General features: G+C 48.4%; 1 protein-coding gene across 34 annotated transcripts in view; it reads right to left on the reverse strand.

The window, feature by feature from the left end:
* Nucleotides 1–23,672, reverse strand: part of DYSF (dysferlin) — a 232,292-nt gene that overhangs the window by 174,014 nt on the left and 34,606 nt on the right. For 27 of the 34 annotated variants that reach the window (XM_028832409.2, XM_028832404.2, XM_028832406.2 and 24 more), the window contains exon 4: nt 6,720–6,825. In XM_028832409.2, the coding sequence (XP_028688242.2) occupies nt 6,720–6,825 (106 nt within the window). Of the gene's footprint in view, nt 1–2,829; nt 4,750–6,719; nt 6,826–23,672 lie in introns of those variants that run through there. The other 7 variants (XM_077959429.1, XM_077959428.1, XM_077959427.1 and 4 more) reach the window with 3 other exon arrangements.

The following is a 23,672-nucleotide window of genomic DNA, read 5'->3' on the forward strand; positions in this document are numbered from 1 at the left end:
CAGGGCTAGGGCAGAGAAGATACAAAATGAGCCTGGACCATCTTCTTGCGCCAGAAAGGAAGGAAATGCTTAATGAATGAATGATTCTTAAAAACACGTCAAAAGAGGCTGGGCAAGGTGGTTCACACCTGTAATCCCTTTGGGAGGCCGAGCCAGGCAGATCACTTGAGGTCAGGAGTTTGAGACCAGCCTGGCCAACACGGTGAAACCCTGTCTCTACTAAAAATACAAAAATATTAGCCAGACATGGTGGCATGCACCTGTAATCCCTGCTACTTGGGAGGCTGAGGCAAGAGAACTGCTTGAACCTCAGAGGCAGAGGTTACAATGAGTCGATCACACCACTGCACTCCAGCCTGGGTGACAGAGTGAGACTCCACCTCAAAAACATAAAACAAAATAATAAATAAATAATAAAAAGTAAAAACATGTCAAAAAGACACAGAAGCCAACTTTCAAGAGCTCCCACAGGCCAAATCTGAGACAACAGAAACATGAAAATACAGAATAACAGTAACAGGTTAAACAATTGAATAAAACAGAAACACACAAATCCATATTGCAATAAATAAATAGGAGAGGAGAAAGCTTTTCCTGACCACAAAATGCCAACTGACTAATGCAGGAAAAATAACTGAGAATATCACTATTTAGCAATCATCAAAGCAATAATGAATTCAACCAAGAAACAGCAGTGATGTTAAAACTCCTGGTATGGCCAGGTGCAGTGACTCACGCCTGTAATCCCAGCTCTTTGGGAGGCTGAGACAGGAGGATTTCTTGAGTCCAGAGTTCAAAACCAGCCTGGGCAACATAGTGAGACCCCCCATCTTTACAAAAAATAAAAAATTAGCCAGGCGTGGTGGTCCACGTTTGTAGTTCCAGCTACTCAGGAGGCTGAGGCAGGAGTATCACTTGAGCCAGGGAGGGCAAGGCTGCGGTAAGCCATGATTACACCACTGCACTCCAGCTGGGCAACAGAGCAAGACCAGTCTCAAAACAAAAACAAAAACAGTTCATGGAGGCTGGGCACAGTGGCTCACACCTGTAATCCCAGCACTTTGGAAGGCCGAGGCAGGTGGATCACCTGAGGTCAGGAGTTCAAGACCAAGGCCTGGCCAACTTGGTAAACCACCGCCCCCCACCGTCTCTACTAAAAATACAAAAAATAGCCAGGTGTGGTGGCATGCCCCTGTAATCCCAGCTACTCGAGAGGCTGAGGTGGGAGAATTGCTTGAACCCGGGAGGCAGAGGCTGCAGTGAGCCGGGATCTCACCACTGCACTCCAGCCTGGGCGGCAGAGTGACACACCATCTCAAAAGAAATAAAAATAAAAATAAAAATAAAAATAAACAGCTCATGGAACTCATGGGTAAAGGTTAGATGACAAAGAGGATATTACAGAGTCACAAAATTCTGACATGAGAACGGGGAGTAGATGAATGACTAGCAGGGACACCCAGCAGATGCTAGTGTAATCAAATGATCACAGTTAGCAGTGCGGTGACCAAACGAATCACAATCATCCCACCTGATAGGGCACAAAGAGAGCCACGCAGCATCAGTGTCACACTCACACCCAAGATGCACAGCCTAAATCTTAATGCAGGAAACATCAGGCAAAACCAGCGTGGGGGACATTCTACAAGCAATTTGCCTGAATTTCAAAAAAATAGCCAGCTATAAGGTTATAAAAGTCAAAGAAAGACTGAGGAAGTATTCCAAACGGAAGAAAACTGAAGAAACAGAACAACTAGGTGCAACACATGAGCCTCAGTGGGATCCTTCTGCTACAAAGGACACTGTGGGAAAAATGAATGAGCCGGGACTGGGGTCTGGGAATTAGATGAGAGTGCTGTGTCCATGTTAGTTTCGTCCTTTGGAAGGCTGTGTTTTGGTTATGTAGGAGAAAGTCCTTAACTGGAGAACAGCACACTCAAGTTCAGAATGATGGGCCAGGAGACAAATAAAGCCCGCTGCCCATCCATGCTGACTCCAGCCCTCCAAGAGTAGCATGAGGTCAGGACCAGCTGCATAATGTGCAGGCCCAGCACAAAATGAAAATGCAGAGCCCATTATTCCAAAATGAAAAATTAGCTGGACGCGGTAGCCACGCTTGTAGTCCCAGCTACTCAGGAGGCTGAGGCGGGAGGATCACTTGAGCCTACTTGAGCCAGGAGGTTAAGGATGCAGTGAGCCTTAAGAATTTCAAGATGGAAACAGTAGAGAATTAAGCCAAGCAAGAGGCCCTTGTGAGCGCAGGGCTCCGTGCAGGGGCCCCAGAGGCCAGGCCTGGGTGGGGTGTTTGTTTGACGTGGCCCGAGTTGGGCCCACATCTGAAAGACAAGGAGTGAGGGCCTACCTGACATGTGTGGCCTGACCCTTTCATTCATTAACTCACATGTTCATTCCCTCGACGTGTGTGTGTGCATGCGTGTGTGTGCACATGTGCATGCGTGTTGGGCACCTGCCAGGGCCAAACACACTGTTCAGGATTCTGGGGACACTTCCATAAATAAGGCAAAGGCCCCTGCCTCCATGGAGCTGATGTCTTGGCAGAGAAGACAGACAATAAATAATAAACAAAATAAATACACAAAGAAGAGAGTAAGTCAGAAAGAAAAGAAAAAGTAAACCAGAGCAAGAAAGATCAGGGCAACAACAGGGTTTGCAGGTTGCAGTGTTAAATCAAGCGGTCTGAGTGGACCCCCGTGAGGAGAGGAGAGTTAAGCAAAAACTTGAAAGGGCCACACCTGGGCTGCCCTTGGGCCTCTGACCTTGGAGACAGATCCCCTGGAAGAGCGCCCCTTCCTGTTTCTAGGGGCTCACCCTGCTATCCAGTCGCTGCACACCACCTGGGGGCTGCTATACACCGTCTCTGTGAGAGGTGGGGCCGCCGGAGTGTAACTCCTCCACACCATGCCCAGTGCCAGCTCCTCAGCACTGGGGCTCGGGAGCAGCCCTCTCCAGGATGCAGACAGGAGCAGCCCTCTCAGACAGAGGGCTCCGGAGACCACTTAGGCAGCCCCTCCTGGGGTTTCCTGAGCATCCGGTGTTTCTACACCGACAGCTCCACACCAACCTCCTGAAGAACTGGCACCATCCGGGTGGCTCTGGGCCCTTGAATGAGACTTCTGGCACAGAGCAAGGTCCGTCTTCTAGCTGCCCATCAGGAAGCCACAGGCACATCCCTGCAGCTCCAGAGGCTCTGGAGCTCAGAGTCTAGAAGAGATCTCAGCACCAGGGCATGAGCCCCAGTGACCACGGCTTCAGGATCTGATGGTGAATTCCTAAATTCTTTGGCTCTGGTGAGGCTCTTAAGGGAAAGTGGGCATGCCCGTGGGCCCCACCCAGGACCAGGACCTTGTACCCTCACCGTGACATCACAGCTCAGCCCCTGTCTCCTTCTCTAGACAAACAGAGCTGAGATTTTCCTCCTGGGGGATGTATAGGAGCCCTGTGCTCTCCCAGACCACACAACCTGGGCCTAGAGTCCCAGTGGGACCCTCCTCAAGGTCCTCCACATCACAGGTCCCCGCCTGACAGCCCAGGTCCTCAGGTCTCCAGCCCAGCAGCACTCCAGGGCTCTCCCCGCACAAGGCCATTGTCAGTCAATCGTGTGCCCACCAAACATCCTGCCCTGCAGCAGGGTAACCTCGGTCACCCTCATCTGCTGCCTTGGGGCCCACAGTCAACATCAGCAGAACTTGAGGCTCCTGTCTGGCCCCAGGCTAAGAGGGTTCAGGAAACTGAAGGCGAATGACCTCCTCAGACCCTCCCTGGCCGTGACCCTCCTCTAGGTTGTGTGGTCAGGCTCTGGGGTCCTTTGCCCACCCTGCCACGCCCAACCCATTGTGTGCCACCTACTTCCTCGACCACAGCTCTCCAACACTGAGCTCATCAAAACCAAAACCCAGACCAGCCCACTCTCACCTCCCCTAACACACATGTCCCGTGTGGACAAGACAGGCCTGATATGTGCCTGGCCCTCACTCACCTCTCCCTCAGACAACCTCCAGAAGCAGGCGGAGGGTAGCTGTGGCCCTGAGTTGATCCAGGGTTGGTTGGCAGAAGCTCCATACCGTTGAAGAAAGCTCAGGGACTCACTGAGCACTGTCCTGCCCACTTCAGGTCCCTGCTCCCAACACACAGTGCCTCCTGGCTCCCTGACCTGCACACCACTGGGCTTCGTGGGCTCTTGTCCTCCTTTGTGACCCGACTCCGGCTTTAAGGCCTGGGTGATGCCTACTGAGTTTTCTCCATGTGTCCACACCTTCATGAGTGAGCTGCTCTTAAAATACATCTGGGAGGATGCTACTTCTTTTCCTCCGTGTGTCCTAAATCCCCATGGCCTGGAGGTTCCTCCAGGACAGGGGGAGTGTTTTCCCCCATCAACCTAGCAGCTGCCAGACGGTAGATTTAGCATCCTACATGGCACACAGCCCAGCGTGCCATATCTGAAGAGACTCGGGTGAGAACACTGAGCAAAAGGCAAACAGGGTCGGCAGTCAGTCTGCGGCAGGACTCCTGGCCTCCCCCACGCCTCTCAGTCTGCCGGAGTTTCCTAAGGAGCCCACTGGCCCTGTATTCACTCCTATCACCCCATCAGCAGGTTCCTTGGCCCTTAGAGGCAACTGAGCTACAATGAACTGGAGGCACCTGGCATGCTCTGCTGATTGGGCTCAGCTGAGACATGAGGTCTCAGTGAGTGGCCAGCGAGAACCCTCAATGTTGTTGGCTCTCTGTCCCTGCCAAGCACACCTCCAGTTATCCCTACCTCACACTACAGTGCAGCCAGCCCAGGTCCCAGGCAGGAAGCCCCAGCCCATAGGGTCGTACGACCTGTGTGGGGCTGCTCTGTGACCTTAATGCCATCACACAGACTAGAATCTGGTCCTAGACCCTCTGCACAGGTGATGACTCCCTCCTGGGCAACAGGGAGGAGGTTCCCCTACCCACTCCATTTCCAGCCCGTGCTCAGTTAGTGGGGCTCAACCCAGCAGGGTCCAGCACTCTCTCCCATCTACCTCCTGGATCTCGCACACCCTTCTTGGACACATGGTTGGTGAAGGATTATAAAGTTCTGCAGACAGCCAGGAATCTCTGGCCAGGGAAGAGAAGGCAGCAGGCTCCCCGCTGGTAAGCTTGAAGCCCAGACAGTGTGTGAATGAGGAGCAGGAGTAGGCGAGGGGAAGCATGGAGGGGATGGCCCCAGCCTGGCACGGCCCCATGAACAGGGACCAGCTATGGAAAGTTCTGCCTTGGGGCTGGACAGGCCTTTGAGGTTGGAGGGGACCGAAGGGCAGGAAATGTCAGTCATGGATGCACACAGAGCTGGAGTGGAGAGATGCTGGCATCCCAGCAAGGAAGTGAGAACCAAGCCTGACCCCAAGGCTCTCTCTCGCCAGCTGCCTTGGTACCTGTCATCTCTCCCTCCGTGTTCTGTGCCTCGAGGGTTGGGTCTGAGACTCCTCGGGACCCCTGAAGGGGTAGTTCCAGAACTCCTTGGGGTCCTCCTTGACCACAGGGAGTGTTAAGGGACTGGAGGCTCAAAGGGAGGATGACAGGGGACTCAGGGTGATAGAGACAGGCTCGGTGAATACTGCTCTAAACCAGAACGTTCTGCCAGTGAGCCCTGTGTGGGAAAGGGATGGACTCTCCTGGGAAGTGACATCTCCCATCAAGGGGACAGCCCGGCCATCCCCAGCCTAAGACCCCTCGGGAGCAAAGTCCAGCACTGGGAGGGCAGCAGACTGGGAGTTCAGTGAACCAGGAGTCCATCCACCACCATTCCACCAGAGGGTCTAGGGGATGAGCTCCTAGTCCAGGCCCCTGTGGGGACAGCCACTGACTGTGTGACTTCAGGGGTTCCTTTTCTCTAGGTCTCAGCATCCAGTCTCATTCCATTCAGAGATCTGCCCAGACCAGCCACTTCCTGACTCACCCAGCCAGCCAGGAGCCCTGGCCTCACACACCCGCCACGGGGCAGTGCAGCTGCCCTGCCTGAGAGAAGACGGGACCTGAATCCCCCAGACCTCACAGGGAGGAAGTACTTCCAATCCATGGTTCCTGGTACATCCTGGAAGGCGGGGCTGGCCCACAGGAGAGGTCAAGAATTCTACCAGGAAGAGAGAACCCTGCAGGGTATATTTAGCTCACTAAAAATAACAGGCAGAGAGGAGGGCTGGGAATTGTCTGATTGGACTTGGGGAGTGCTGAGAAGGCCAGGGGAGGGGCAGGAAGAACAACGGAGGAAAAGGAAGAGGGTCCCGGTGGGCAGGGGAGAGGGCTGTTTCCCCCCTCCCTCATGCCCTGTGACCCAGATATCTCAGAGATTCTGAATGTGGAAAAGAGGGCTGGGTGGTGAGGGAGGAGGGGAGGTCTGCCAGGGAGACTAGGTGGGCTATAGCCAAGGCTGACCAGGAAGCTGGGGACAGGAGGTGGCCAGACAGGCAGCCCCAGACCAAGGGACAGGCCGAGCTGCTGCGAGCCAAGGCTGACTTGAGCCCTGCAGATGGCGTCGGGGCTCCCTCTGCCCTTCCCATCTCCCCTAGTCCAGTGCCTCTCCAGACACGGCAAACTCTGGTCAGGGAGGGCCAGGCCTGCTTCCTGGGAGCTGAAGTCAGACACGTGTCTGGGGTCAGAATGGCAAGGCCCAAAGAGGAAGCCACCTGGCAATGCCTTGGACCATAACCTGGCAGAGGCTGATGGGCACTTACCCCTGTGGGCTGCTTCTTGGTGTCCAGCAGGGGGGCGTTGAAGCTGGCGGACAGACTAGGGGTGGCGAGGACCTCTCGGAGTGGGACCTTGGCTTCCCCCAGGAACCTGAGAGGAGAGAGAAGTCAAATGTAGAAAACTGGCCTAAGGCACCCTGGCTCCTCTGCCAGACCCCTCACTGCCACCACTCAGACGAGGCTGGTCTGACAGTCACCTGGCACCCCACGAGGGCTCCCCTGCACCCCCATACCCAGTCACCACCATGCGCCATTCCTGGAAGGCCTGGCCCCTGGGGAAATACTTGGGCATGGGAAGAGATAAGAGATACCTTTCCTTTCCCAAGGTCCACCTTGGCCCCTTCCCGCCCCTCCACAGAGATGAAGGGTTGTCTTCCCATGAGCCCTTGACAGTCCACCAGGTCAGTATCTCATCAGCCCCACACTGCCCCTGAGCCCCAGCAGCTCATACAACCCACGTCTACACAGGCCGTCTGTATTGGAATCCCGGGGCTCAGCCAGCAGTGATTGTACCAGAAAAGCAAAGAAACCTTCCTGTCTTCAGGGACAGGGAGAAAAGGATACTGGGGCAGGGGAAACAGGCCCCACTCCTGAGAGGCCTTGAGCGGTCCGTACCACACACACCAGAGGCTGCATTTCTGACTGACAGGAGGGGTGGGGCACATGGATGGGTTATTAGGAAAGAGTAGGTTGGCAGTGCGATGGTTGGCACATGCTCCCTTCAAAGAGTGCAGAGGAAGCTATGAAGTGGGCTCACCATGTAGTCTGCCCCTCTGTAGGGGCAGCAGGAAACCAGGGGCAGAGAGTGGCCTGTGACCATCAGAACCTGTTGCCTGGTGTCTGTGTGTGACTTCTGCTTGCCTCCTGGGAACTGGACTTACCTTGCATATTACTGTCAGGGCACAAGGCCATGTTAGGCTGGTGAACAGCCACAGGTGTACTTCTTAATTGCTTTTTCCTGATGGATGAACAGTACCCCTGTCATCTGGGACCATTCCTTTTCTGGTCTCTGCAAATACTGATTGGAATACAGATTTTTATGACCCTATGAAATAAAACTGCAATCTTGACCTAATAGGTGTTTTTCTTTTGGTTTTTTTTGAGATGGAGTCTTGCTCTGTCGCCCAGGCTACAGTGCAGTGGCATGATCTCTGCTCACTGCAACCTCTGCCTCCCAGGTTCAAGCAATTCTCCTGCCTCAGCCTCCTGAGTAGCTGGGATTATAGGCACATGCCACCATGCCTGGCTAATTTTTGCAATTTTTTAGTAGAGATGGGGTTTCACCATGTTTGCCAGGCTGGTCTCGAACTCCTGCTTGTGATCCGCCCACCTCGGCCTCCCAAAGTGCTGGGATTACAGGTATGAGCCATGGCGCCCAGCCACTAGGTGATTTTTAAAACTGATTACTCACACTGAGATACCACTTCACATTCATTAGGATGGCTATTATAAACACACACACACACACACACACACACACACACACATTCCTGGAGAGAAAAATCACAGGTGTTGGCCAGGATATGGAGAAACTGGAATGCTTGTGCACGGCAGGTAGGGATGTAAAATGGTGCAGCCACTGTGGGAAACAGTATAGCAGTTACTCAAAAAATTAAACATAGAATAAGCATGTGATCTAGCAATTCCACTTCTGGATATATACCCCAAAAGAAATTGAAATCAGAGACCTAGATATTTGCATACCTGTGTTCACAGCAGTATTATTCACAATAGCCAAGAGGTGTAAGCAAACCAAGTCTCTATCAACAGAGGAGTAGATAAACAAGATGTGGTCCATCCATACAATGGAATATTATTCAGTCTCAAAAAAGAAGATTTCAACACATGCTACAATATCATGAACCTTGGAGACATTCTGCAGAGTGAAATCAGCCAGTCACAAAACAACAACTATTGTATGAGTTCACTTATATGAGGTAGCTAGAGTAGTCAAATTCATAGAAAGTAGAATGGTGGCTGCGACAAGCTTGGGGGAGGAGGAAGTGAGGATTTATTATTGAACAGGTACAGAGTTTCAGTTTTAGAAGATGAGAACATTCTGGAGGTGGACGGTGGGAATGCCTGCATGACATCGTGAATGCACGTAACGCCACTGAACTGTGTGCTCACAAATGGTTAAAATGGTAGTGTTTATGTCTATTTATCATAATAAAAATTAAAATAAAAAACTAGCCACTTATTTAAGCTTCTCAACAATGAAATCCCTCTTTTTCCATCCTTCTTGAAAGCAGCAGACTCTGTCGCCTTGCCCATGCCCTTCTAGCAAGGCAGTAAATGTAATATACACTCAAGGTCCATTTTCTAACCCTTCCTGAAAGAAGGGGATAGAGGGGGAGAGATATTCACTAATATTCAATCCAGGGTTCGAAGTCCCCTCACAGTGCTAGCAGCCATATTTTCTAGAATGTAAACTGATTTGTGTTCCATTCCTTCATAGCATGGAGCAGGGTTTTTACCATCGCTTAATAAGCTTGGGTCCTGTAGTGTCTCCATCCTAGGGGCTAGTGCCAGAAGGTATGTTGACTGAATTGTCCTCAGGACCTAGGCAATGTCACAAAGACCAGACAGTAGGTATAGAGGACACATGAGTCCATGCGACATCAGAGATCAGAGTCACCCTGTCCATCACGAGAAAACTGGGGTGGCAGAGGGGAGTGACTTGCTCAAGTGGGAGAATGGCTGAGTCAGCCCCAGGACCCGGGTATCTAGGTTCCCTGTCAATCCCCCAGAGTACTGAGGCTTCTCTTCTTGGGGACTGGGAGGCAGGGCCCAAGGAGGCCTCATGGACCAGAGAGCTGTACATGGCAGCTGGACCTCCAGCTTAGGAGCCCTCAGGACTGAGCAGAGCAGAGTAGCAGCCAGGTCATAGGGTGTCGAGAAAAGCCAGACCTCCTCTGCCTCCCTTGCGGTTGTCCAGCCCTCCCAGCCCAGGGAGAATTCCCGGAAGTGGGTCAAGGAACAATGGCAGGAAATGCAGAAGGAAGCAGCACCCCCACCCCTGCCAGCCTGGGGTGCGTCTTGGATGCCCAAGACACAGCAGCCAGAGTTGACTGCTTGTTATTTCCTCCCTTAAGTGTCTTTTGGGGCTATGAAATACACCCCCGCAACCCCTGCTATAGGCCTGGGAGTAAGTCCCTCCAAGAAGAGTGGCTTCACCAGCCCCCACTCCTGTAGGAGGAAGGGCTGGAAACAGCAGGGCAGGCTGCTTCTCCCACAGTGTAAGGAGCAGGCTGTGGTAATCAAGTTCACAAGAGTCAGGGAAACTCAGAGCCTCCCAGGAAGCCTTGCTCAGGGAGGAAAGGAGGGGGGTACAGAAGAGGGACCCCCTGGGAGGCTAGAGGGGTCTACGGCTTGGTTACAGAAAACCCAGAAGGCCACTCATCATTCATCCATTCATTTCACAGAGGATGGAGAAGATGTGGCTTTATCCAGGGGCCGCCAGGTCTGGGGCACGTGAGGAGACCCACCCCATCTGGAGTCAGACTGAGGCACAGGCTCCAGGGCCAGGTGCCCTCTGCTCATCAGGGATGCTGCACGCTCAGTGGGCACCAACCAGGGGCCTGGCAAGCGGCAGACAGGATTCCAGAGGGTCGGATGAGGCAAGGAGGGGGCCAGGGGTCCCGCACAGGGCCAGCTCTGAGTGTGTGCAGAGCTTACACAGGTGCAAATGACACCCGTGGGCCCTGGTCAAACCCCTGCAGCCCACATGGAGGAAAATACCACAGGCGCTCCCAGCCTCCACACACCTCTTGGCTAGCTGTGCTCTGGAACTACTGGAATGTGGGGGCTGGAGAAGTGTGGGGACTGAAAGAGCCACAGCTATCCCAAAGAAAGATAAGGCAGGAACTGGCATGGGCAAGGGAGGGAGAGGCCAAGGCAGCTTGTGGTCTGACAGGGCACACGCTTTTCCTCCATGGAAAAAGAACTAGTTCCCAAACTCACCATCCAGGGATGCTGCTACTGCCCTATGGCAGAAGGGAAGGAGGCATGGGTGGCCCCCAAACCTTAGCCTTAGGCAGCATGTGGGAGTGTGGGAATCATGGCAGCCAAGTCAATTTATTTTAATGAAGCATAAAGAAATCAAAACAATTTTATTTTAAAACACTGGTCTTATTACATCATTGTAAGAACAAAACAAAACACAGGAGGCAATTCAAATGTCCATCATAGACAACAGGTAAATAAGGTACAGTACATTCATACAATGGAACACTAGACAGCTATAAAAATAATGGGGAATTATTCACTTATGTGGAAAATCTTCAAGATACAGTGTTAAGTGATAAAACAAGGTGCAAAAGAGCATGTATAATATGCTACTTGCTGCATAAAAAAAGAGGAAAGTTAGAATCTATATGGGCAATTAAGCAATAATATAAGATCTCTGGAATGATCTATGAGAAACTAAGAAGAGGGACCGGGCGCGGTGGCTCAAGCCTGTAATCCCAGCACTTTGGGAGGCCGAGACGGGTGGATCACGAGGTCAGGAGATCGAGACCATCCTGGCTAACACGGTGAAACCCCGTCTCTACTAAAAAAATACAAAAAATTAGCCGGGCGAGGTGGCGGGCGCCTGTAGTCCCAGCTACTCGGGAGGCTGAGGCAGGAGATTGGCGTAAACCCGGGAGGCGGAGCTTGCAGTGAGCCGAGATCCAGCCACTGCACTCCAGCCTGGGCGACAGAGCGAGACTCCATCTCAAAAAAAAAAAAAAAAAAGAAACTAAGAAGAGGGGTTACTTATTGGGGAACAGGAAGAACTGGGCAGATCAGGGACAAAGAGGCCAGGGAGAATTTTCACTGCATTTTTAAATATAGTTTCTGTTTTTATAACTTCTTAAAGTTGTTACCAACGTAAACAATTAAATTTAAAAACAAAACATAAAAACTCCTTAAAAGTCTTAGAATTTATTCATTCAACAAATACTTATTTAGTATGTGCAACAAAACACAGTCTCTGACCTCATGGAACTTGCATTCTAGTAATAGCAACCCTCCTATTAATGAAACCGGCTTTGCAAAAATTATAAAAATGAGAGAATTATGACAGTGAAAGAGATCTGACCCAACTGACTCCATCTTGCCTTTCATCTCCAAAATGCCCTATTAATTCCTGGGCATAGGCCAGCTAACCATAGAAAATTTTAGTTTATAGTTTAACTTTGAAACAAAGATGATAACAGTCCTTTCCAGAAACAAACCTCGTCCTTGCCTGGAGACCAGAGTGCCTTTGTAAAACTCAAATTAGCCAGAAGCTTAGGAATTATGGCTCAGGAGTCATGCAGCCAGTTGCTCCTATGGGTAACATCACTATTGTAGAACCTAAGATTGGTGTTTGAGATATTTTTCAGACCCTGCATTCCTGCTGGCACTACCTAGACTGGTAAACTGGCTCATCTGGTCATGTGGCTCCCAACCAGGAATTGACTCATGGCAAGAGGACAGCCTCAACTTCCTGTGATTCCATCTCCAACCCAACAAATCAGCACTCCCATTCCCTAGCCCCCTGCCCACCTGTGGCAGGCCAGATCTCACTAACAGCTGAACAGGCAGGCCTTCATAACAACTGTTCCAGCAACTGTTTCAGCACCGACTGAATGGTGAAGTTAAAGATTCAAAGCTGAGGCTGGGCGCGGTGGCTCACGCCTGTAATCCCAGCACTTTGGGAGGCCGAGGTAGGCGGACCATGAGGTCAGGAGATCGAGACCATCTTGGCTAACATGGTGAAACCCCATCTCTACTAAAAATACAAAAAATTAGCCGGGTGTGGTGGCGGGCACCTGTAGTCCCAGCTACTTGGGAGGCTGAGGCAGGAGAATGGCATGAACCCGGGAGACAGAGCTTGCAGTGAGCCGAGATCGCACCACCGCACTCCAGCCTGGGAGACAGAGCAAGACTCCGTCTCAAAAAAAATAAAAATAAAAATTTAAAAATTAAAATAATAAAAAAATAAAAAGCTGATAGAGCCATTGCCATCATACGAAGGCTGGAATGTAACAAAAGCCCACCAAGAGTTTTGCCCAGGCCTTTCCGGGACCTTGATGCATGACAAGATAACAAAGGAATTCTTAACACGACCCATTTAGGATTAAACAAGTTTTTACTGGGGGTCTGAAGAAATTCCCCAGGTCTTGACAAGTTTTTTGGGGGGTCTAAAGGAGTTCCTCAAACCTCCATGGTTTAGCAGGAGACAAGAAAAGGGTAATCACCCCTGGCCCCTGGACCCATCTTGATTAAGTACATTTACTGAGGCTCTGGAGGAAGGTCTTCAAAACTCAGACCTTAGTTATAGATTCAAAGAAGTTAGTCGTTTATGTCTTTAGATGAATGCACACTTACACGTAGACATATAGCTTAGAAGGTATATAAGCTCTGGAAAGCTTTGTAATTTTGACTTGGCCTGCTGATATTTTCCAGGCCTTCTGCCTGTACCTGGTTACAGAAATAAACTCTCTTCTTTCCCAGTTCATCTGTATCTCATTATTGGGCCATGAGAATAAGTAGCCAGACCCTCGGTTTGGTCTGGGAACACACCAGTATTAGTCCGTTCTCACACTGCTAATAAAGATATTCCTGAGACTGGGTAATTTAGAAAGGAAAGAGGTTTAATTGACTCACAGTTCAGCAGGGTGGAGGAGGCCTCAGGAAACTTACAATCATGGGGGAAGGGGAAGCAAACATGTCCTTCTTTACATGGCAGCAGCAAGAAGGGCAGAGTGAAGTAGGGGAAACACTTTATAAAACCACAGATCATGAGAACCGGGTGGAGATCACTGTCCTCATGATTCAATTACCTACCACTGGGTCCCTCCCACAACACATGGGGATTATGAGAACTACAGTTCAAGATGAGATTTGGGTGGGAACACAGCCAAACCATATCAGCACCAAACAATCTTTTAAAAACTCTAGCCTCTGAATTTTCGAGGAGGCTGATTTGAGTAAGAATAACACTCCAGTCTCCCATTTAGCCAGCTCTGCAGGTATTAAACTCTTTCTCTGTTGCAATTCCCCTGTCTTGATAAATCAGCTCTATCTTGGCAGCCAGTATGATGAATCCGTAGGGCGGTTACATTAACTAGGTACATATTAGATACACTACCTCCTTTAAACGGACACTAGTCCTGTGAGGTAGGTACTGTTATTAGTTCAGTCTACCTCATAGACAAGGAAACTGGGACTTGGGAAGGTGTTTGACTTGCCTGATTTCACACAAATAACAAGGCTGACAGAGCCTGACTCCAAAGGCTTTGCTTTGAACCCTACAGTGAGCCTCCTGTGCCACCTTAGAGGCCCATGAGTGCATCATGAAAGAAACAGAAAGGTCGTTGGTTTGCTTAATCCATGGGAAGGGGAGCCCAGTCTATAAATTTGATCTGGCCCATATTTTTTTAATCTTATGCCAAGTGCTATTTTTTGTATTTCTGATGCTTTGACATCTGGAGCCTTGTTGACCTTGGAGGGACTGTCTTCCCACAATTCCCAGAGCTGATAAAGGACTCCCCACTTGCCAGCAGGCCTTTCATATGCAAACCAGTCACTTTGAGCCCATACCTCACACCTCTTCCATGGCCTGTCACACTCAGGGCCCACCACATTCCCCTCTCCTAAGCATCCTAGGGCTAGGTTCCAGCAACTCAGGACAGCCCCTACTGTTTATGTCTATACATAGACAGCTTTATGTCTACGTGTAAGTGTGCCCAGAGCCCATGAAAATTATTCAAACTGGCCAGTCCCCAGTTCTGTTTACCCTGCCTCGCCCATTCCTTCCCTCGGAAACCACAATAAAGGCTCTTGTCCCCATGTTCCCCTCACTCCCTCTGCCTCCCGATTGACCCCTGCACTGATTCTGGCACTGACGCCAGAGCTTCCTTGTGTGGCCCTGCACGGTGTGGCCTCCTCTTGGAAATGGTAACACACAATCTTTTCAATGACAGCCATCTCCTGATCTGTTGGCCTCACTGTACCTGAATAACAATAAAACCTATATTTAAAAACACACACATGCTTGTTCTTTGCTGGGGAGGTCAGGAATTAATGAAAAAAAAATTTTTTTTTGAGACAGTTTCACTCTGTTGCCCAGGCTGGAGTGCAGTGGCTTGAACAAGGCCACTTCTTTTTTTTTTTTTTTGCAACAGGGTCTGGCTCTGTTGCCCAAGCTAGAGTGCAATGGCATGATCACAGCTCACTGCAGCCTTGACCTCCAGGCTGAGGAGATCCTCCTGCCCCAACCTCCTGAGTGGCTGGGACCACAGGTGTGCACCACCACAACTGGCTAATTGTTTTCTCTGTGTGTGTGTGTGTGTGTGTGTGTGTGTGTGTGTGTGTGTGTTTTATAGTAGGGTTTCACTCTGCTGCCCAGACTGGTCTCAAACTCCTGGGCTTAAGTGGTCCACCCACCTTGGGGACCCACCATGGTGGCATTAGCCACCATACCCAGCCTTGAATGGCCATTTTAAAAAGCTTTTAAAAGCTCATTAATTGTATTTTTCAGATGGGTTAAAGTCTCATATGAAGAGGAGGTTGGGAGGTCTACACTATGCAGGGATGGCATTTGGAGTTTTCAGGAGGTAGCCTTGACGGCAGGGCCCTAAAAGAGGGAGGAGAGGTGGAAGAGAAGGGTGCACTGTGGGTGCAGCTCTGCATCATGGTAGCTGGCAGAGACCCCGGAGAAAACAAGTGGGTCAGAGAGAGGCAGCCCTGTGGTGGGACAATGAAGACCCAGAAGAGAGCCACCATTCCAACGGAAGTGGTCTCCATGCCTCCGCACCCACAGCACACCCTTCTCTTCCACCTCTCCTCCCTCTTTTAGGGCCCTGCCTCCACCCCTGCAGAGGATAGCAGAGTCCCCCAGTGACTCCGGGACTTCCCCTATGCCAGTGGCAGTTTAAGCTGAAGAATATGGGTGTGCAGGAACCAGGGCTGGGGCAGCCCAGAGGACCATGGCCCTGGTGCTGAGAGCCATGTTAGCAGCAGGAAGATGGGAGGAGTGGGTACAACTCAAACTGAAAAAGAAGTGGACGGGAGACAAGCTACCTTCCCCCAAATGCCCCAAAGGAAAGTGATCCAGAAAGGCTGGCAGGGCACATAGCTCCTGTTCTATTGGGTTCACGGAACAGCCCCGGTGGTTGACCCTAGGATGGCACACTCACCAACCCAGTGTTTTCAAACTGTGCCTTTCAATCTACAGCAACACTTTGAAAATATTCTTTCTCTCAACTATCTTCCAAAAGTATTACTCATTCAGTGAGTAACAGTAAGAGCCCTCAAGTCATCCTACCATGCCAGAAATCTAGCCCTGCAATCTGACCAGCTGCATGGCTGGGTACACATGACATAACCTTCCTGAGACTGTTTCCTCATCTGTAAAAGTCATTCATTCATTCAACAAATATATAGTGAGCACCAATCATGGGTCAGGTACTGTTGTAGGTACTGGAGATACTAATGAGAATAAAATGGACAACCCGCACTACACTGTTGGAGCTTGGAGGAAATCATGCATTCTTCAGAGGGTTCTGGTAAAATTTCAGTTAATGCACCTAACGCCCCCCACATGTGCCTGGAACATAGATAGGACTTGGTGGGCATCAGTTCCCTTCTTCTCCTCCCCACTCACCATGTTCCTGTGCTTCTCTGCACATTCCCATCCCACCCAGTGACTGTCAGGACCACATTAGATCATGACTAGAAGTGCTGTCATGTGCAGGAGGGTTAGATTTCTTTTTGATCTTTCCTGAGGATAGAGAAATAAGACCCTCAAAATGTCAGGGAGAAAAACTATAGCCAATAGAAGGAAGGACTTTCTAATGAATAATCCAGACCTGGAATGGGTGTCTGCCTCACTCCAACACTGTCTATCAAGGATGGAAGAGATGAGACACCCAACCTAATGACCCAGAGGTCTCCCAACTCTGAGACAATGGCCCTGAGCCAAGGGGTGAGGCTCAAGGCATGAGTCACCAAGGCACAGTGCTAGGCACAGGTAAGGATCAATGTGTGGTGGCCCTGGGGTTACACCAGCACCACTGTGACCACGAGAGCCTCACACAGCCCAGCCTGGTACATGTGGAAGGAGTACTGGAGATGAAAATCAGCTCCTACCCATCATGGTAAGGATTGGATCAGGCAAGGACCATCCACGGATGCTAAATTTAGGGGGACATTTTCTTGAGAAGCAGAATATTGGCACCATCTTAAAGTATATCTTAACAAACTTCAGGGGGGAGAAAAGAACATTAATACACAGTGGAAAAATCAGACAACACCTTGACCAGGTGATTGAAATTAACATTCCCCAGTAAGGAACATCACATGCCTCCAGATCCGGAGATAGACACAGCATCACTTAGACAGGGATGAGTAACCTAATCCAAGCTTGAATCTAAGCATGAGAAAACATTAAACAAACTGCCATGAAAGTTGTCAGAATCAAAATGAAGTCGCTAATGTTAAGAAACCCCTGACAAAAAGAGCTAAGGAAGGCCATGAAGAGAGGGTTCTCATGCTTGTATGCCTGATAACACAAACCCTCACAAAAGACTGCAAAAACACAATCTTGCACAAAGGCCATAACAGCCTTACACAAAAAACACTTCTGCAAGAACATCTGCCCACTAATTACCTGTCCAACCTCAGACCAGAATCACCCTTGTAATTGATTTTTATAGCCAAGGATAATATTTCAAAATAATTATGTAATCCTAATTATTTTCCTCTAAAAACCTGTTTCTTTCTTTCTTTCTTTCTTCCTTCCTTCTTCCTTTTTTTTTTTTTTTTTTTTTTTGAGACGGAGTCTCACTCTATCACCCAGGCTGGAGTACAGTGGTGTGATCTCAGCTCACTGCAACCTCCATCTCCCGGATTCAAGCAATTCTCCTGCCTCAGCCTCCTAGGAAGCTGGGACTACAGGCGCATGCCACCACACCCGGCTAATTTTTGTATTTGGAGTAGTGATGGGGTTTCACCATGTTGGCCAGGCTGATCTCAAACTCCTGACCTCAAATGATCCACCCACCTTGGCCTCCCAAAGTGCTGGGATTACAGGTGTGAGCCAGCGCACCCAGCTGAAAACCTTTGTGTTTCTTTACCTCCTTAAATACTCACATGGTTTACTATAGCATGCATATTCCCACGGCTGGCTGTATTCCCTCATAAATACCTTTTTTCTTTAGAGAGTCTCTCTCCGTTTGTTATTTAGGTTGACACCCCAAATGAGGAACATTCTATTAGAAAAAAGGGATACTATATTATTCAAAAATGTAAATTGTCATAAAAGACAAAGACTATGCAAACGTTCCAAATTAAAGGAGGCTATGGAAACATGACTAAATTCAATATGGACCACGGGCTGGATCCCACACTGGGGGAGGGGAAAGGGAAATTGCTATGAAAAACACTATTTCATCCATTAACATGAATGGAATATAAGCAATATATTAGATAAAAGTATGGTATCAGCCAGGTGCTGTAGCTCATGCCTGTAATTCCACCACTTTAGGAGGCTGAGGAAGGAGGATTCCTTGATCCTAGGAGTTCAAGACCAGCCTGGACAACATAATGAGACCCTGTCTCAACCAAAAAAAAAAAAAAAAATTTAAATTAGCCAGACGAGGTGGCTTGTGCCTGTGGTCCCAGCTATTCGGAAGGCTGAGGTAGGAGGATGGATTGAGCCCAGGAATTCAAGGGTACAGTGAGCCTTGTTCAAGGCACTGCACTCCAGCCTGGGCAACAGAGTGAGGCCCTGTCTCAAAAACAAAGAAACAAACAAAAAAGTATGGCATCATGTTAAATTTACTGATGTTGATAACTATGTCCCTATTCTTAAGAAATATACACTGAAATATTTAGGAGTCAAAGACCATGATGAATATAACTTACCTTCAAATGGGAGTAAGAGAAAGAGGGAGAAACAAGAAGGGAGAGAAGAGAGAGAGAAAAGAGAAAGAGAGAGGGAGGAAGGGAGATAATAATAATAATAAATATAATAAAATATATATAATAAAACTAATGGAGTAAAATGTGAATAAGTGTATCTGAGTAAACAATATATGGATATTCTTTGTACTATTTTTGCAACTTTAAATTTGAATTAAAAAAAATGTTCCAGAAGGGTTACCATGTATCCATTTCTCATTCTTTCTTTGAAACTAAGAAAAGGACACGCCAATTAAAACCATGTAAATATTACAACTAACTCATCACTGACTCAGCTGCATCTTCCCCTGGTTAGCGTCAATGAGCCGGGTGACAGGAAAGTGAGAGAGCCCTGTCCTGGAAGGAGACACACGCCGTACAGCAGAGGAAGCACCTGTCCTCTGAGCCCCTCCAGCTCTCCGCTATGCGTGCCGGGCAGTGAGGGGCAGGAAACGGGGGACAGCAGGACATTCCACAGCCCCTGAGTCCCCTGGCCTCTGGCAGCCTCCCTGCCATTATTTGATTCCCCAGGGCCTGCCCAAGGGTAACTCTAAATAGTTTTCCACTTCAGTCTAGAGAAAAACAAAAGAAAAATGATTCTGAAACTCAGGGATGTCCTGGATAGAATCCAGGGCAAAATATAGTCATAAAAATCCTTGAAAATAAGGATATGGTCAATGTTTACAGGCCCGCTGAAAACAATGGGGCAGTGAAGAGCAAATACTCCTGCCCAAAACAGCCTCCCAAGCATGCCAGAACCAGGGGCTGGCAAACCAGCTTGCTAAAACCAGAGGCCAAGCCCATGCCTTTTCCCAACTTCTAACACAGAGCAAAAAGCTCTGCCTTTATAAAGGTCTATGTGCTATGCATATTCACTGCAGCACTACTCACAATAGTAAAAACAGAGAATCAACCTAAATGCCCATCGATGATAGACTGGATAAAGAAAATGTGGTACATATACACCCTGGAATACTATGCAGTCATAAAAAAGAATGAGATTATGTCCTTTGCAGGAACATGGATAGAGCTAGAGGCCATTATCCTTAGCAAACTAACCCAGGAACAGAAAACCAAATACCAAATGTTCTCACTTATAAGTGGGAGCTAAATGATGAGAACACGGTAGGCATACAGAGGAGGACACACACTGGGACCCTTCAGAGGGTGGAGGGTGGGAGGAGGGAGAAGATCAGGAAAAATAACTAATGGGTACTGGGCTTAATACCTGGGTGATAAAATAATCTGTACAACAAACTCCCATGCACAAGTTTGCCTATATAACAAACCTGCACCTGTACCCTGAACTTAAAAATTCAAAACAAACAAATAAAGGCCTGTGTGTACACATGCACCTCCGGGTAAATGCCTATTGCCATGTGAATGTGCAACTGACAGGTGACAAGCAGAGAGAAAAAAGTTTTATACAGATAGAACCGAGTGAGGGTTAGTATTCCTAATAATACTACAAATATATGTAATTATTATGAATTAAAAAGAAAAAGACAAGCAACCCAAAATACAATGATTGGCAATCACAAAATAAGAAATAGAAAGGGGCAATCAGCACAGAAAAGACGCTCAGCTTTACAAATGGCCAAGGAAACACAAATTACAGATACTTTTTTTGGTCCCTCATACTAGCAAACATAAATTGGCAGGCACTTTATTGCATTGTTGCTGAACATTAATTGAGACAACATTTTTGAAAAGCAATTTGGCAGAATCTACAAAAATGTTATTTGCTCATACCCTTTGATCTAGTAATCCCACTTCCAACGACCTATCCTAAAGAAAAAAATAGCATAAGAACATAAAAATATTTGGATAAAGATGTTCACTGGATAAGCATTCGAGAGCAAGACATTGGAAAGAAACTAAATATCAGTCAATGAGAGTACAGTGGGGTAAATTACGGTGCACACATACCACGGAATACCACATAACCATTTAAAAATGTGACGGACTGACCTGGGAAAGAATCAATGATGAAGTAATAAAAAGCAAAGTGCAGACCAATACATATAGCATAATTCCATTTTTGTATAAGTAAACAAGCATGCATGTATATAAACAGATGTCTGTAGATCACTTAGGAAAAGTCCAGAAAGATATGCACCAGGCTGGGTATGGTGGCTCACGCCTGTAATCCCAACACTTTGGGAGGCTGAGGCAGGCGGATCACCGGAGGTCAGGAGTTCAAGACCAGCCTGGCCAACATGGTGAAACCCTGTCTCTACTACAAATACAAAAATCAGCTGGGCATGGTGGCGGGCACCTGTAATCCCAGCTACTCTGGAAGCTGAGGCAGGAGAATCACTTGAACCCGGGAGGCGGAGGTTGCAGTGAGCTGAAATCATGCCATTGCACTCCAACCTGGGCAACGAGAGCAAAACTCTCTCAAAAAAAGAAAGAAAGATATGCACCAAATCGTTAACCATGGGTATCTCTGGAGAAAAGAGAAGAAATGCATGGGTAGAAGGTGGGAGAACTTGTACTTTTTCTTTTAGAACTTTTTAAGAATGAAACGCACTTTTATACTTATAAAAATTACTTAGATTTTTAAAATATTTTTGTGGAATTTTTTGGTTGTTTTAAATTAAAAAAAAAAATGCACGTGCACATATTATGCAATGTTAGTGCACACTCAGGTACTGCCGGGTGTCCAAACGGGCCACACACATAGTGTTCACATGTTTGTGGCGTTTATGTATGGATCCTGCATCTGTATGGATTCTGCTCCCAACAGCCCCCATCTATTGCACCTTCCGTATTCCAAGAACTGAGCAGGCATTTGACACACATGCATTATATTATTTAAATTTTACAGCAACCTTGCAACATAGGAACTGCTTTTGCCATTGTCCTAATGAGGAAACAGTTTCAGAGAGGTCCAGGTCAAAGACAGGATAGGACTCTGCTGACAGTGGGGTCCCTGAGCAAAGCCCCTGACCCTCATTCTCATTCCACCACCCCTGCCCTGCATGCTCCGATGGGCAGCCTGAGAATTAGAATGCCTGCTCCTCCCAGTACAGAGTCCCTCAATCCCATCAGCACACTCCAGGTGTGGGTGACAGGCCCCGACTGGCCAGGCCCCCTCCCTGGGTGCCTCTGTCATCTCCCACGCATGGCTACCCTAAAGAACTAAAAGCATGTTCAGCCCCTTCCTGGAAACCTCCACATTCCCTCAACAAATGAAGCTCATTGTCATAGGAGGCATCAGACTGCCCTCACCTCTGGCCCGATGGCACCAAGGCCAGGCTCAGAGTTCGCCCTAGGTCAGGAAGACACACCCTTCCTAAAATATCTTCTCATAATCTGTTGCAGTGGCTGGACACCAACCATGAACACTTCCCTTCTTTCTAAGCAGAGTCTGAGCTATAAAGCAGCATCCCCCAGTTCCTGAAACAGAGTGAAACATGAAGCCATAGGCTGCCACCTATGCATTCATATGATTTGGTGCTTTTTCAACCCATAGCTGGCTGAGAGCAGCCTTTCGTGGGAAAGGGCTGAGTCAGTGGGACTTGGAGCATTGGGGGCAGCAGAAGGAAGCACAGGGGGACAAGGGCAAGGCAGCAATGCAGAACTAACATTTAGGGAGCCCCCCATGGTGGCAGGTCCCTTGATTTGATACTCCCTAAGAACGGAAGAAAGCAAGGCTCAGGGCGTGTAGTGACCTGCCCAAGGCCACAGAGTGTTGCAACTAGACCCTGGCTCTTCTCAAAGTCCACGCTTATTCCGCTGGACCAGATCATCCAGCTCAGTGTGGGGATTGGAGGAGGAGCAGCTGAAGGAGGAAGGAGGAGAAGGAGCATTGGAGCTCAGGAAAGTTCTCAGGTTGTCTCCTGGTTCGTCTCCAGTTGCAGGCACCAAGACTGACGCTCAGACCATGGGGGAGGGTGAAGGCAGGAAGGCATCTGAGTGCAGGTGAGAGGCCCCACAGTGCCCACTTTACAGAGTCACCCGGTCCCTAAAAGGTACAGAGTAGATCACACTATTCCAAAGAAGATGCCACTGTGAACACCTAAAAGAGAGCTTCTTTAAAGGCAGTCGTGTGCCTCCTGACTAGACCTCCTGCTATACCTCTTGATTAAAGCAGGGAGGCTGGGGGCATGGTCAGGCTGGAGGGTAGAGTGACCAGGAAAAGCACAGGGAGCCCACTGAAGCCTGTATCTCAGAGAAACGATGATTAATGCCTTAATATAAGGTGTCACCTGCGGTATTTGAGACCTCCTCATTTAACAGGGTGTTTTGTATGTTTCCTTGTTGCATCTGGGCCCCCTGTCTTGGAGTCCAGTTAGGCCTGGGGTTAGTGAGTCACTGCAGGCAAAGTGAGCATCATTTTGACCCTGGTGCTTTGCCAGGTGGATGTTTTGACCCCATGGAGGTTTTTGCTTCCATGTTAAATTTACCAAACATTTAAATATAAAAAACACCTACAGTAATCAATTTTCACTGAGAAGGCATTTTTCCAGAACAAATTAAATATAACCAGTTTAATGTGTTGATACATTTTGCATACAGAGTGATTAAAGTGCTTTCTTTTTCTCTTTTACCATCTTTATTTTCACTTTGCCAAAATTCTTTTCATTGAGGACAATTAATCCCTGTTTAAATTTCCCAACAGAGATTTGGCTCACAGATTTTTAAATTATTTTTTGGTTGACATCAAGTTTTATCAAATATTGCTCCCTGCCATTTTGAGTTTTCTTTTGTGGAATTATTTCTACTAAGTCCAATTTCCCAGGTCAGTGTTTGCAGTTACCAACAGGATTCTTCCGCCTGTTTTTCAGTTCTTTAACAATTTTACCATATGCAGTTTCAGCCATTATTACTTGATGGTGATTATTTTGCCAATAATCACATACATAAACAATTACAAGAATGACCATTTCTATCTATTTCTTAGCGAATCCATGGAAAAATCGAGAGCAATTCCTTTCAGAAGTGCCAGCATCAGACCAAGCACAGTGGCTCACACCTGTAATCCTAGCAGTTTGGGAG

The sequence above is a fragment of the Macaca mulatta genome, chromosome 13, assembly GCF_049350105.2.
Source record: "Macaca mulatta isolate MMU2019108-1 chromosome 13, T2T-MMU8v2.0, whole genome shotgun sequence".
NCBI classification, from domain to species: Eukaryota; Metazoa; Chordata; class Mammalia; order Primates; family Cercopithecidae; genus Macaca; species Macaca mulatta.